The sequence below is a fragment of the Anguilla anguilla genome, chromosome 14, assembly GCF_013347855.1.
Source record: "Anguilla anguilla isolate fAngAng1 chromosome 14, fAngAng1.pri, whole genome shotgun sequence".
Taxonomy (NCBI): domain Eukaryota; kingdom Metazoa; phylum Chordata; class Actinopteri; order Anguilliformes; family Anguillidae; genus Anguilla; species Anguilla anguilla.
The window spans coordinates 8,031,218-8,047,488 of NC_049214.1; the positions used below are offsets into that span (position 1 = coordinate 8,031,218).

Genomic DNA, 16,271 nt, shown 5'->3' on the forward strand with positions numbered 1-16,271 from the left:
TCTCGTGTAGCAGGCGGTTGGTAGTGTGCGGCTCTCGTGTAGCAGGCGGTTGGTAGTGTGCGGCTCTCGTGTAGCTGGTAGGGAGCGCGTGGCAGGCGTGTCTCCTGGCATGTGCCGCCTGCCGCTGGTAGGGCTGACGCACACCTCCTCGCTGCGTCACTAATGCCACCCGTAAGCTCCTCAGCAGGGGATTCCAGCGTGCTGCCGCGGGGTCACCATGTGCTGGCGCACTTCAGCGCAATACGGGCTAATGCTCTCTTTGTTAAACCGTACCGTTAAATCTGTACCGCTGCAGCGCCACTACCACTCTACTCACACCCAGTATAGACAGATCCATACCAATAAATGGTACAGGCATATGCTCCGCCGTAATGGGCAATGAAGACAAAAATTTCACGGAAATTAAGGAAACTGAACATTTACTGGCAAACATCAATAATTTATGCTACAAATCATAAATGATGCAGCAATACAACCAAACAATATATCTTCCGCATCGTTACCTCGGAAATTCAGTTCACCTCTGCTATAAAACTATGATTTACTTAAACTGAATTTAAAACATAATTTGAAATTAAGAGTATGTCGTTATATAACAGTTTCTAAATACTGTTTCCAAGCTGTTCAGGGTACATTAGACTAAACATTACATAAACATCTTGCAGTACAAAATGTTCTTCTCTCCACTGCAGCATTTTTGTATAGGATTGTATAAAATGCAAAAAAGGACACACGAAGAGAGAGCGTCCTAGTATGAACTTCTAGCAAAGGCATTGCTGTAAACTAATAATAACTAATACTGTAATAATAATTATTATCTTGCAAATATGCTACATCTGATCCAGGATACAGAAATGTTTCATTCATTTATTTATAATGTACAGTTGTGTGTACAAATAAATCAGGATGATACTACACCCAAAATCCAACATAATACATTATGTCAACCAATTACACATTTTGAAAGCAATACCGTTGAGGGTTTATTTCAATAATAGATCCATTTTTGCTGATACAATAGAGACTACAACATACATTGATGCACTTTAGTGGAGCACAGTGTGTAAAGGAAATGGAACTTATGGAACTCCCCCTGCAGCTAGTCCAGTCAGATTCAGGCGTTTGCCCTTGATTTTTTCTGCTATCAGTAGTTTATTTACATACTGGGTCCTGCTTATTCATTGTTCTCAAGAGAAGACTGGATCATTTTTTGACCTTTTTTTAAACCTTCTACTTTTTTGATACTCGTAACCAAGTTTTGGGGAAAAGGGAGGGCTTTCATTCGTTCACACCTCAGAGCAGAACAGTACAGTTCCACTTGAAATAATAGGTTTATCAGGGCACGACATTGTTCCCAAATTAGGAGCATTTGCCCCTTAAAATATATGTGTGTTAACTGTAAAAAATAATTTAGGAACACCTTTCCTAATGGGGATGCATTAGTATTCTCCTAAATTTTTTAGCTTAGAAACAGCTGCTTGGAAAAAAATGTTAGCATAGAGCCCTGGTTTAGCTTTCATGATAAGTATATGCAACAGGCATGTGACATTATAATAATAACCATGATGTTGACAATGATAATACAAATATGTTTCTACCAAGTAATGTTACACAGGTAAACATGGCAAACTCATGAAACCTAGAAGGAATGATCACCCTTATATTCAGAAACCCCACTGTAGCACCAAGCAAATGTTTTCACATTCAACATTTAACACAGCAACCTGATTTCAGAAGATGTTTTTGTTTATCTGTGTAGTTACAACCCAAAATATTGCTGATCCCTAAAACATGTGACTTGCTAATATTGAGCATAGACAACCTTGGCCTGTATTTATAAACCTCAGGTTAGGAGTGCTGATCAAGCAGCAGTTTTAGATCATAATGGATAAGGGGAACTTGATCCTAGGTCAACACTGACAGTATACTCTGAGAAGCTTTAAGAATTTGAGACCTAATGTTGTACAGTGCATACAGAAGAGAAGCAGCAGCTGACATGCTACCTGCAGCTTCTCTAAATTCATAAAGGATTCTGCAGTGAGTGTATGGGCTTTACAACCATGACATGGGCATTCCAAAAGGGAAAAAAAATCATGAAAGGAAAGGAGTCGAGATGCCTAGCGCAGGACAGAGAAACAACAACCCCTCATCCATTCTAGCAGAATGGACAGCACTCAAATGACCTGCAGTTCACCATCATTCAGCCACACTTTTGCTTGTCTCTCCTTGTGCTATGGAGTTATAGCCCTCAAATTGTCCCTGTTGGAATTTATCAAGATACATCACCTGACGTGCACAACAACAATGTTCAGGGCCCAGGTAGTACAGAGGAGTACTGCCCAATGTCATTCCTGCTGTCGACAAAGTACTGACAAAATGAGGGTCAAATGAAAATCTAATTTCACTCAATCAACACTGTTTAACTAGGCAATTCAGCTTACAAGCTCAATATCATATTACATAGACAATTTATAGATGTAAGTGTTGCCCTTCACTGTTTCTCCAGACCACTGCCACCTTACTTGTGAGCAGGCCAAAAACCATGCAGAATTACAAAGAGTTTTTGTTGATTTCCCCCACTTCAATAAAGATACGTAACATCTTCACACCACTCAGATATCATGTGCTTCTGTAGAGTACAAAATAAACAGTAAACAATCATCTGAAGTCAACAAGGACTCTTTCATATCTTTTTTTTAAAGGCTATTTCATTAGCTTTTTTATATATCTTTAACTCTAAATTCAGATACAAATATCAAGTGCGACCTAACAAATATTCTTCACCATTTGCACCTGAGTCAATTTACAGTATATGTACATGCATACATGTAAATGTTTTACTCATCGGCTGCATTAAAACTGTCAAACCTATTAATTATGATCCCCCTTTTCCAACTGTTCGGTATCTCTGAAGCTATCATAAAATTCTACTGGAAAGATAAACCTCCTAGAATTACACTTCAGACCCAGAAAAACAAATATTAGGCTAAATGCCATCTTGTGTCACCTTCACTTTTTCCTTCATCTCCTTTCAACTTCAGTTTTCATACTAACTGGATAGAGTAACAACTAAATACCACTCAAACCTGGCTGGACACCGAGGTTAAAGCCTTTGTGTTTGGCCCACAATCACATGCTGATTTACTCTTCATTGGCACTGAAATAGAAACAGTCCTGTTCCAAAAGAATCTCAGACACTAATGAAGTCTGGTGGATTGAAGCCAAAAAAAAATTAACAAAGCAAGACATCATCGCCACATTCCTCATTTGATCTGACGTAAACTTATTTTCTGAACTGATGGTTCCCTTCTCGCTTGATCTCATATGGTAACTCCCTTTAAACACACCAAAAACAATGGCAGATCAGAAAGAAAATCGTATTTCGGTCACTTAAAAGCATGTCACTTTCCCAGGAACATTATTCATGATGCACCTATTGCTTTGAAAGTCAATTAACTGCTGTGGTCATTACCTCTTGATAATGAAAGAAACTACTAAATGACCATGGTCTTCACTAAATTTGACATTCTGCTTTAGAGCTCCATCTCTCTAGAATTAAGATACTGGGAAACCCCAATACTGCTGTAATGTGTGATGTATGCAGGACCATCTTCCTCATTATCAGCTACCATGATCACTGAGCAATGGGTGATGTGCAGCACAAGGTCCTCTGAAGAGAACTCACAATGGTGCAACGGCCCATGCCTGGTACCCCTCTAAAATCCTCTTTGTAGAGATCAGCGCACTGATTCAATCATACTTAAGGTCATATTACAATTACACATGAGAATTTTTCTTAAAATTGGATTACAATAAAAATTCCAAGAAATTAGAGACATGCTTCAGATATATCAGGAAAAAATTTAATAATCATGCTAATGCTCTGAGTATTTCCACGAAGAGAGTATAAATTTTTCTTTACTGTTCCATTCCAAATTCCATATAAAATTTAACTGTAAGCCATTCATCAGTATTCTAAAAGAATGAACGAAATCATTCGTTTTGTTAGCTCAAAGCATATTTATTACCAATACGGTCCCTTTTCAAGTAAACTGTGCTGGGCTTCAGGATAGCTTGTTACAGCAGACGCTCAGAAGCACAGTCCTCAGAGTTTAACCGCTGAACCAAGAATGTATTTAATTGTAAGTCACAAACACTATAACAAGCTCATACCAGTGCATATCAAGCATTCAACAGAAATTAGGTCTCCATTGAAAAAAGTGAAATACTGTCTACATTGGACAAAGGGGAATGTCACAGCACTACTGCATCAGAATACAGTGTAGGGAAGTCAGCAGTGTTTGATATAAAGAAGGGCCAGAAAAAAACCACACAGTTTGCAAAGGAGACCAAAGATAGGTTACTTAAAGTGTGATAATATTGTTTGGACACGCAGTGTAGCAAAAATTAACACATGTTCTCATGGCATCTCAATCACTGCAGGTTTTATTATTGGTTCTTAATGTGCACACTCTTGCAGTAGTAGCCTGTTAACAAATAAGGCTACCTTAATGCTGGTTGCAACGCCAATCATTAAAGGATTCAGATTCTTAAAATTGGTATATCTTGACATCACTTCCAAAGCTACATAAATGACCATGCTGATGTGTTCGTATCACTGGGGTTCTAATATCATCAAAGAAGTAGGTCTGTCAAAAACATTTCTTTTTATCATAGAGCACGGCAATTGCCATGATTCTGAATGATCTCTATTGTATACATCCAGAATAGACTATACCCAGATAGTGCACAGGTGTTGATGGGCTGGGGATCCAATGTTGCCATCTGCTGAACACTGGCAAAACACATCACATTGACAGCTGGACAGCATACATATTTATTGTATCAAAGTCCACTTATCAATATATTATGGATTCTGAGCACAGCAGCAATGATGAGTTGGTGCATTATAATAATACCATCATCGTGTGCAGTGTGTTTGAATCTTTTCGCAAAGGTCCTTCTGAAAACAAAAGACTGTCTTGCTTTTATTTTCCAACAACTCAGAATAGAGAATGGAGTCCACGGTGTTCACTTCCGTGCTTAGTTGTGTACTATTTAGCAAAATTATTTCATTTAACTTTTTAGAGCAAACATTGCTCACCCTTAACATTAATACTGACATTATAATATATTCCTAGCCAGGGCACAGAAGCACCTAACTGAAATAATAACATGAAAGCCAACACAAAGTTTACAAAATAATTTGCCGTTGTGGTCTGCCCTCCGGTTTTGGGATACAAGCTGTCTTTAGGGTACGTGGTTTTCAGTTTGGTGACAGACACCACAGAAAACCCTGTACTATAAACACTGAATTGCAACATCTCCGTCTCCAGCCTGAACAACCTCACTGTGCATGCTTGGCACTGCAGACATACATGAGGATGAAGATATCGCTGTCTTTTTCAGCAAAATTTTGCAAGATAATAATATCTCTTTATTTAACGAGGTTATATAACAAATAGCATGTAGGCACAAGCCCCCTAGCCTACATAATATGCTATGCAAATACATATTATGTTATTTTGGGTTCTTGTCTGAAACTTGACACTAATGTTAATTCCACATGAAGAGGATACACAGCAGAACCATTATGTGAGGAGCTCCTCACAAAGGACCCCTGAATCCAGGTCTTCTAGATGTTGTGGCCATGAAAAGAAACCCTGTGATGCTGTTATACAAAAGATTACGAGAATCCAGGCCTAAAATAACTCTTGAGAGGCCTTTCTATGAACCATGCATGCAAAGGCCTCACTGACCTACTTCTTTTATCCAAATGCAGACCTTTCAGAAGGTGTGAATCTCCTTTTTTTTTAAAAAACAGGTGTTCTGCAGTTTTTTGATCCAATGGACCTCTTTTGAATTTGTAGACATACTAGATCTGGCCAATGGCCTTAAGAATGCACCTACAAATCAAATGGGTTTAATGCTATGAATGAATCCCGACAAAGACAATAGCAGGAAGCGGAGACGCAAAAAACACATAATACACTCAGGATGCTAGCTAACAATAAGACATATATAATATTTATTGCAACAATTCTGGTATTACTCCAAGCTCCTTATGGTCGAGATGATGCATGTACGACAGGGTAGGACAGGGTAAGGAAAACAGTGATAAGGAGATATACCCCAATAAAATGACTACCCTCCACAAGAATTACAAATTCCAGTCCAAATTTAGTTGTGCTCTGCAGATGAGCTGATCACACATCTGTTCAAACTGCTCAATCACACCACATTCAGACAAAAGATCATGCAATCACATTGCAAATGACACATTATTACAGCCAGAGCTGCGTTCACACAGGCCTGAACTGAGACCACCTTTACTTAACATCATATTTAACATCTCTACTTGTATTTCTGAAAGGCTTTCTCCATACTTGTCAGACTCCGTCGAAAATAAGGACAGTAAATTGGAATAAGTGACCATCGGATATCGCTTTTTATTTGAAAATGAAAGCAATGCACCTTTCTGCATGTTCCTGGAGTATTTCAGGAGGAACAGAGAAAGCATCATCCAATGCTGACATCAAAAGACCTCTCTCGTTTCTCAGCATTGCAGGCTGGTTTACAAACCGTCACCCGGCAACGGCTGGAATGGACCCAGATGTCAGCCTTTCATCTTTCAAACTCTCCATAGCTCCATAGATGTTCCTGTAGCAGACGTTTGTGGATGGAATCTCTGATTATTCATCCCTTTTAACAGTGTCTATCCTCATCTGACTTCATAAGAAGAGTTTAGAAAAGACAAAAAATGTTTTATTTTTTTAAACATTAAAACATTACGTGTGAGATGGTGGCAGTGAGCAAAAATAGAAAAGAAATGCATAGATCCTCGGTTAGACAAGCACAGATCTAGATCATTGGTCTTCCATACCTTTTGACCATTTTTGATATGAAATACTGACTTAGGCAGATCGCAAGTGAGCCAAGCTAAATAGCAGCATGGCTGACTGAAGACTAGGCCATGGAACTTCTCTGAAGTATACCATAGCAGGGGTTCCCAAACAGGGCTGCTCAGCATAATGGAAGAAATATATATCATTTGAAGCAAACTTTGTTGTCTTTTTATGTTTCATAAATTATGAATTTTACACATTCAAATAAAATAAACCTTACAAAAAGTCTTGTCTACAAGTTCTTGACAATACATTGGCAATAGGTTGGCTTACTCAACAACAGTATTATCACTACAATATATTAAATATTAATTTTGTATTAAATACATTCCTTTCATAGATCCAAGATAGGACATCCCCTTTTAGACATTATTTACTAATGTATTAAATATACACTGCATTGCTGCTTACAGTCGGTGTTAAAGGTGCTAAGGGTTAATCATTGATTTAATGTAATCAGGCTTGGTCATTTTAAAGGACTTTGAAGTGGAAACATGTTTGGGAGCCCCTGACTAGAAAATGGCATCAATATTTCTGCCAAGATGCAGCTTTCCAAAAAGGGCTCAATGTTAAAAGCCACTTTTAATGCTGAAGCTTTAAAGCTTTTCTACCTTTCCCCCAAAATTAGACATGAATAAAAAGGCTACCACAGAATATTGTATCGTATAATGGAGACGTGGTGCTGCTATTTAAAAAAATAAATAAACAGAAAAGGCTTGCATGCTTTTTCTGAAAGTTGGAAACATGGACTGCAATTTTTTCCCCCTGTTTGATAATGTTGTTTCAGGGCAGAAAATCACTTGAGGACTTGTTGAGAATTAGAAATAATTAGAAATGAATGCAAATGAAGCATGAAACCATTTCTTACCTACACTCACACTTTCAAGTTGTCATCAAGGCTGTGGACACCGAAAGGCTAAGAGAGGCAGAACCCCAACCCCCCAGCCCACAGTTGCTGCTCCCTAAGACGAAATCCCATGGTAGAGCCACTACATGCTATCAAATCAGTATCGATGGCTCTTTAAATCCTATTCAGTCCCTTGCTGGACATGAATTCGTTTGTAATCTGTTGTAAGCTCTCTCTCTTTCTCACTGATAAACCCAGCATCTGCATGGCATTTTGACTCCTCTTCATCATACCAGGCAGGTGCACACCTTTGCAAAAACCTTCATATTTAAAACACTGCAAGGAAAATCAATCTCAAAGACATGTTTAAAAAAGCCTGAGGTCTTGTTTGATATGAATGAATGGGGCAAATCAACTTACATCAAAAACTCACGTTCCTGTTTTTTTTTTTTTTTTTGAAACCTTCCCTTCTGCAGCAATATTCTGTAGCACCCAGTCATGCAAAAAAACAGCAATCCACAGCTAACAAAAAAGCCTTGCTTCCAATGTATCCAAAGCTGTACGGGAAACTACACTCACTCTGAGATGATTCAGCTCTCAATGGAGCATGATGTCAAGGAACGATCAATGACAAAATTCTCCACGTTTGCGAATTATTGCTTGATCTGTATGGTAAGAGTGAGAGGGTCTGAGTCAGTGCATGACACCACCACTCAGCTGAGGCGAGGGTGAGATGCAGTGAATGTCAATTATGCGGGGGGATGGGGTGGGGGTGGGGGGGCAAAGTGAACTGACAACTGTGCGCGTGTGTCACTCATTTTTCCTGCCTCTGATTTAATACTGACTTTGGCCCCATATACTGCACGTATGACTTTTACACAAACATCCTGCTGTGACGGCTCAGCTTGCGGCCTGTATGAAAAGAAGTAGTGGCTTGCCATCACGTGCTGGGGAAGAGCACATGCCTGTCTGCACACTCCTGAACTGATAGTGAAGGTTGCTTCAATGAGTACAGCCACATGCCTCCCAACACAAAAAAAGGAATCTATAAATGCTATAAGCAGGCATGCATTTTCTCATTAGATGGTAGGAACTGCAGCCATAATCCGTAGTCTATGGGAGAAGCAGCCTACAGGTCGAGAGATATGTTGAGCACACAGTAAATAAAGAATCTTTTCACACTTGCTCATGCACACACCACACACAAACACACACACACACACACACACACACACACATACACACTATTCTGTGATTGGAACATACTGCCATATAAACTACAAACAGCTGTGTCACCAGCTTGAACCTAAGAGTTTTATTTCAAGAACCCGAAAAAAGTATTTAAGTGGAGTAAACATGGCCATTTAATGGAGTAAACAGCTGCTGAGTGCTGCTCATACTCATTTTCTCTATATATCCAAGACATCCAAAGATCTTTAGGTCTCCAGCAAGTACCTAGACATGTTGGCCAAGAACCCAGTGTCCACTGTCCACCCACCAGGAACCTAAATTATAGCTGAAAATAGCAAGATGGTAATCCTAAGAATACCTGAAATAAACTAATAAAAACTGACCACAAAATAACTGTTCTGCCAATGACCATCTCAGTCTCCAGACTTAAGCCCAATCGAAGATTTGTGGTTTTAAATGAAGTAGGCAGTCTCCAAGCACAGAATGAAGGATCCGAAAAGATCTTGAAAAATTCTTTATGGAGAAATGGTCAAATATCCTCCCTAATATTTTTCCAAACCTCAAACACATAGAAGGTGACCTAGTACTCTTATCCATGTGAAGGGAGGGTACTAAAAGTACTTAAAACAGCATAAGTGTGATTTTGAGACACCTATCTTTTTTAAGAAAAAATATTACTTGTTTAAAATCTCTCTGAGAAGCTGTAGTAGTAAACAAAATATTATTTTCCCATGTTTGAGCATACTGTGCTACCTATTTGAAGCAGCCTTTTATGAATAGCTTTATCAAGAGAGCACTGTAAATTAACATTTTTTAAAGCCTCAGTATCTGCACTGGAGGTTATAAGGTCTGTTGAATATGGAGTGAGGCCTTTTAATTAGGTTGCTTAAATATATGGATGTTTGGGCTTTTGGTTTACTCGTATTCAATCAGAAATGGGTGTGAGTCGATGTCTGGATGTACTGGGTGTGCAACTGGTGTGGCTGTGGGTGGGTGCCCTCTTGGTGTGCTCAGTCATGCATGCATTGAGACACGCCCTAGAATAATCACTGTGCATTTTTCATAGGTTTTTTAAAACATACTATTTTAAAGAAATTTAAAGCAGAAAGGTAATATCATATAATAACACTTCTTTAGGACATAGGAATATTGCATATTCTCTTTTTTTTTTTTAAACCTGATGCTGTGCATAAACAGCATCTGAAGACACTGTCACCTGCTCGCATGTGATTTTTCACACTCCAGTCCAGTTTTGCCCAAAAGGATAAACAGTGTTCCAGAAGAGGCAGCTCAAGTTATCAACATTTTTACTGTGATTCTGCAAAAAACGTGATGTAGCAGTCAGTGCCTTAACTGATACACTGTCAAGGCTTAAAAAGCAAAACAGCTGAGCTCTTTGATCTCACAAAACACCATCTTACTTCAACTTACATGACAAATTGCAAGACCTTTCAACTATCAAACATCAGCCTTATAATGAGAACTGATTTCCCTAAATTTTATGAACTACAACTACAGAGATCCCCCAAATAAGTTTTTTATCTAACAATGACAAATGAATTAATATATGCATGGGGTTCAACATTATGGACCTTCCAAATGTTACTGATGGTCATAAAGGTGACACTTGTTCTCCAAAAAATACCATATTTTTGGTGCGGTATTGATTCACATATAGATCTCTCACTTGTTACATAGTAGTATTATAGATCTAAGCAGTTCTAGCAGTACTACAGTTCTACCATAAATATGTGTGGGTCAGGCCATCTAATACAACTGTTTTCTGGAAAATTAAAAATGGCAAGTTGGAAACAGCAAGCACAATCTGTGAGACAAAAGCTTGCTTTGTGCTTGGCGCAACTACAGTAGGCTACAAATAAGACATCTACTGTCTGACGTGCAGGAAAACACACTGGGTGGACCATGCTCCATTGCGCTGGAACAGCATCATACCATGAGCACCAACATAAACAACATGTAGCTACTCACAGGCAACAGGCTAACAGACATGAGGAAATTGTTCCAAAAGAAAAATAATAAATAAAAAAATAATGTGGTTGATTCACTAAATGACAACAGAACACCATGCTCCCAAGTATGTTAACTTAGACACCTATGGCAGTTCTGAGACAAACATATCCCTACTTAAAAGAGGATGTGTTGTGCATTATCCTGTTACTGAAGAGAATGAATAGATTTGTGTTTCTTAATATTTTGTAATTATTCATCTTTGTGATTTCTTTAGATTACTTCAATGTCTTTCAGTCTAAGAAACAATTAATTGCATCACCTTTTGGGACAGGTGAGCCAGATCACAAGTAATAGCCTCTTAGGAGTATACATCATACATGTACACGCGCACACACACATATTACGTAAAGAAATAAAAAATAAAAAATTTAATTAAAAAAAGCACTTCAATGTGGGACTGGTAGACATTGAAACGTGACATCAAAATCATATTGCAACACAACCAACCCGCTCATATAGGTACACATGAGGTGTAGCCTACAACTGTAGGAATCTGCCTACATTATTACAGGCCTATCTTTGCACACATTGCGGCTGGTATGTGAAAGACAGGTTCTGTGTTATTTTTATGAATCAGCACAACTCGATCTGTACCTTAACGCTGGTATGGCTCGTCTGCGTCTCGGCCTCGATGCAGATATGCCCTCCGCTGTTTTCTCTGCGCTCCCGGTGCGAATTGGTTCGTGTGTGCCTGCTCTGATAAGCGATAACTGAAGGTATGGTGTCTGCCGCGTCCGTCTTGATAAACAGGCCGTGGAGGGTGGCAGCGGTACCCTGGGATATAGTCGTTGTCTGGTGAGGGGAGTTGGACTCGTCCGAGTCCCTGCAATAGATCACCCCGCTCTGAGAGACGTGAATACTGGGAGCGCAGCCCATGCCTCAGACAACGCTCGCTGCGCAACCCCAGATCTCAAATAAATCCAGTTGCTTCTATGTCTGTTATGTTTTCCTATTCTCTCGCTGTCTGAGTTCTCCTTGCTGTCCGCTCAGTACATCGTTTGTTACTCACTATCGCAGCTCCCCCACATCTCCTCTTCTGTCCACTTGAAGACATCAAGAAAAATGTTTTAATGTTTCCTCCTTTTCACCTTCAAGCTATCCCGCTTATTCCAGCGCACCGTCATCGAGTGCTTTTCCTTAAGCGCTGCTTGCACGACTGCTACTGTAATAGCATTCTAGCTGTCAGTTGAAAAAACATATTTGGTAATATTGTAGCCACAACACATCAGATCCCGTTATTGATGCCAATAACGAAATAAACGGTTTCTTTATGGTTGGCTAATCCCGCGTTGCATCTTGTACAATTGGTCGCTTTCATCTCCACATAAACAACGTCCTCATGACTGTCACCGCGTTTCGTCTCTCGAGAAGAATGAGCACGCCCGGGCGAAGCGGTAATTTGAACAGGTCAATTACAACTCACGCACTTATTTCAGGTCACAGCATTAGGCTATATTGTCAGGAATTTACGTGCGCTAACTTGCGTTGAGCTAGTCCATTCTGATTTTCATCTTTTCAATACTTCTGCTCGCCCCACGGGTCTATTAGGAATACTGATCCGAAAATGCATGCCATGACCGTGGGTATAGTAGCCTACAGTATGAATTTTGATTGGAATCTTTGGACCGACCTCGTGCCCTCCTATTCAAACCGGTGAACATATATTTACTGGTGACTCCACATACAATATAGCAGGGAGGGCGTTGATTTTTATTCAAAGCTTTTTATTATTTAGTTATTTTCATTTTTATATAATTATCTGAGTTTGTCAATGACTGTAGACTACACGTCACCATATCCATCTTAAAATTTCCTGCAGACAAATGTTTTAACGAAAAAAAAAAAAAAACGGAATTACTCACTACAGGAGTGTGAATCACTTGAACACAGGAACATTTCGTGGTGTTGATTCAGCGATGCAGCGAATGCTTAATCAAAAGCATCGCTCCATCACCCAGACTTACATCTCTCTGAGACACACAATTTCATAATCCTATGCTGTGTTTGCATTCAGCATTTTACTGTAACAATCTTATCCTTTGCAGGCACACAAGCTACACCATGAGAGAGTTGATTACTGTTAGGAATGCAATAAAATATTTAATTAATTATCACATTCAAATATATTCAGTGGAAACATACAATAACAGAATTAAACAAATAAAACTGATGGAAATGGTGATGAGATAAAATAAATTAATGGAGGCCAAGTCATTCTAACAATCATAAGGAGACACCTACATTGTTGCTGCTTTATTCCCTCACCAATTATTTTAAAAGTTAATCATAATTACTGACCAGCCAGTGTGTCGTTTCTACTCTCTATACTTTTTATGCAGAAGTTATTGTCTGTTAAGGTTTGAATTCCAATTCACACAGCTAATGTCTTTAGTTACATTTTCACCAGGGGGCAGCACAGTGGTGCAGTGAATAGCACCATCACCTCACAGCCAGAGATGCAAATGACCTGGTAGCCTACGGAAGACCGCTGTAGTGGATGACTGAAGAATACTTTCAGTTGCAAAGAAAAACCCATTTTTAACTGTAAAACAGATAAAGAGCACTCTTTAGGATGCAGGCATAGATGTTACAAAGACTATGATAAAGAGAAGACTACACCAGCATAACCTCAAGAGGGTTCACCTTAAGATGTAAACCACTGGAAAACTTCAAGAACAGAATGGTCAGGTTAGAGTTTGCTCAAAAAATACATTAAAAACTAGAGTTCTTGAACAAACTCTTATGGACAGATGAGACGAGTATTAACTTGCACCAAAGTGCTGGAAAGAGGAAAGTGTAGAGAAAGAAAGGAATTGCTCATGATCTGAAGCATATCACCTCATCTGTGATCCAACCAAATGCCGCAAGACTTATTGGATGGCGCTTCACCCTCCAGCAGGACAAGGAGCCCAAACATACTGGTAAAGCAACTCAGAAGTTTTCAGGGATCAAAAAGCGGAATGTTCTTGGCTAGCCACGTCAATCATATGGGCCCTGTTACACATATGTGGCTAACTCAGTTAACCCGATTAGTCTGTTGACATTTTGGGATAAACTCTGGATTTTTGGTTTCACAAAGCAAATTCACAATTTAGCCAGACTGGTTACCGGGGCAACAGAGTCTTAAGCCCAAACCTGCAAAACCACAGGCTAATGCTTAAATTAACTGGTGAAATCACACACACACACACACACACACACACACACACACACCAACAGCTGAAAAGAATGCAAGGTTCTTGTCGATAAACATGCCACCATTGTAAGAAGAGTATTTAGGAAGGAACGTGTTTTTAGATCCTTTAAGGCACTTGTATGATTACCTTTATGAGTGCTACTGATTTAGTCATGAGGGAATTATTTACCTCCAGCAATTAACAGGAATGCACATTGCCTACTCAGAGCGAAGCAAGCCCTAACAGTGATACAAACATTGTATTGACCTCTGCCACCTCCCACCAGTACATTTTGCGATGTTAGAAATATAGGCCTAATAATAAACTTTATTTGTTCATTTGTTTCATACATAAAATGCAAGGCACTGTGCTTCACATTTGAGGACAAGAATAAATTCAAAACAAAACCAACAAGCAGGATACAAGATTACACAATAAATACAGCAGTAAATGAGGACATTGAAACAAGGCAGAGGAAAAAAAAAATGTAAGAAATAAAATAAAAAATAGGCAGTTAATTACCATTAAAGTCAAATAAATTAAACTATACGTAGCCTAGCCTAAAGCCACAGTATAGCCTGCCAAGCAATCAAAAAAGTGTACCTTGCATTCAAAAGGCATAACAGTGTGTTCATCAGATTTCCTGGCCATACAAGGGTGAACAAATATTAAGGAAGGTTTCTATGAAGGTAAAGATATAATTGGCAAAAGGGTTTTACAATTTACATAATCACTAATAAATAAATGTTTTCATGGTGTTTCCAAATGTCCTGTGGGGTTAACTACCGACTTGTACATTACCTAGTTGAAAATGTAGAATTTCAATTAAGAGGCTATGTTTGCTATATATTTTTATCTGAAGAAAAAACATGTTTTCAACATACAAAAATGCTAAGTTACTCACACACAAAGCACTGTCTATAAGTCATTACAACTTATAAAAATCTAGGCATGCCAATAAAAGTATTGATATCAAAGTTAGGCCAAGTTACACGAAACAATGTTGGATATCTTAGCTCACACAAATTTAACAAGTCATATTCCAAAGCTGCTACCCAATGTTTCCTGAATGACTTCAAGTAGCCTGACATGGCCCTGTGTTTTTTCATCTCACCATTTGAAGAGAATGTGGTCATTTCATTGTGGATATTTCTATAGAGAACCCTGAAAAGGGGCAAACTCTTGGTGCGGTATGGGGCATGCTGCCCCGCCAAGGCTTAAAACTTGGCAGGATGGCATACCTGCCATCCCAATATTTAACTTTGACCTGCTGCCGACTCCTTTTGTCCCTGCTGTCACAAGCCCTGAAAATTAGTAGAATTTAATGTTTCAGTGTGGTGACATTATCAGAAAGCATGTGAATGAAAATCTTCTTATGTAGGCATAGGCCTACTTAATTTAACTAACAAAGCTTCCCCTCTCATTTTGGCCGTTCTAGCAACTGTATGTTAAATTTGCTAGTTAGGATTGCTTTCTCTTGTTCAGTTCTTGATCTTTATAAGTGAAAAATACGCCTGCCATCTCCAGTGTTGCCATAATTTGGTGATCTATATCCTCAAAACAAATTGAAAAACAACATAGGTTACATTATGAGAGTTCAAACAAAAATTGCTTTCCTCAATTTAGACTTGATCTCTCAAATTGCAGCACTACCTCCATTTATGTTTATATAAAGCAGGCATGTCAAACATACGGCCCGCGGGCCGGACCCGGCCCGTTGGATGATTTCATCCGGCCCGGCATAAATTTCTGAGTATGTCAAAAAAAGAAGCGAGTCTCTAGCTCATTTCTATCAAAAGTTATGATTTTTTAAAATAAATACAAACCAAATGCTCCCTCCGGCCGCGGGAGGGCAGTACATGTGTAAAAGAGCTGCATGCGGCATTGACACGAGTTAGTACTAAAAATAAACCGGCAATCTTGCTTCACAATTCACCACTACTAAACAAGTTATCGGTCAACACACCCTTCCCAAAATGGCACTGTCAAAAAAAAGAAAAGTGGACACGGAGTGCAGAGTTTTCAAGGAAAAATGGACTGAGAATTATTTATTCACAGAAGTGAATGCAAAACCAGTGTGCTTGGTATGTAATCAGCAAGTTGCAGTGTTCAAAGAGTTTA

At 39.0% G+C, this 16,271-nt stretch overlaps 1 protein-coding gene across 2 annotated transcripts in view; it reads right to left on the minus strand.

The window, feature by feature from the left end:
- pde8b (phosphodiesterase 8B) overlaps nt 1-16,271 on the minus strand; it is a 53,370-nt gene that overhangs the window by 33,113 nt on the left and 3,986 nt on the right. The window contains exon 1 of one of the 2 annotated variants that reach the window (XM_035390483.1): nt 11,569-12,567. The exons of the other annotated variant lie outside the window; for it this stretch is intronic. Within the exon in view, the coding sequence (XP_035246374.1) occupies nt 11,569-11,850 (282 nt within the window). The 5' untranslated portion in view covers nt 11,851-12,567. Of the gene's footprint in view, nt 1-11,568; nt 12,568-16,271 lie in introns of those variants that run through there. 2 annotated transcript variants of the gene reach the window in all.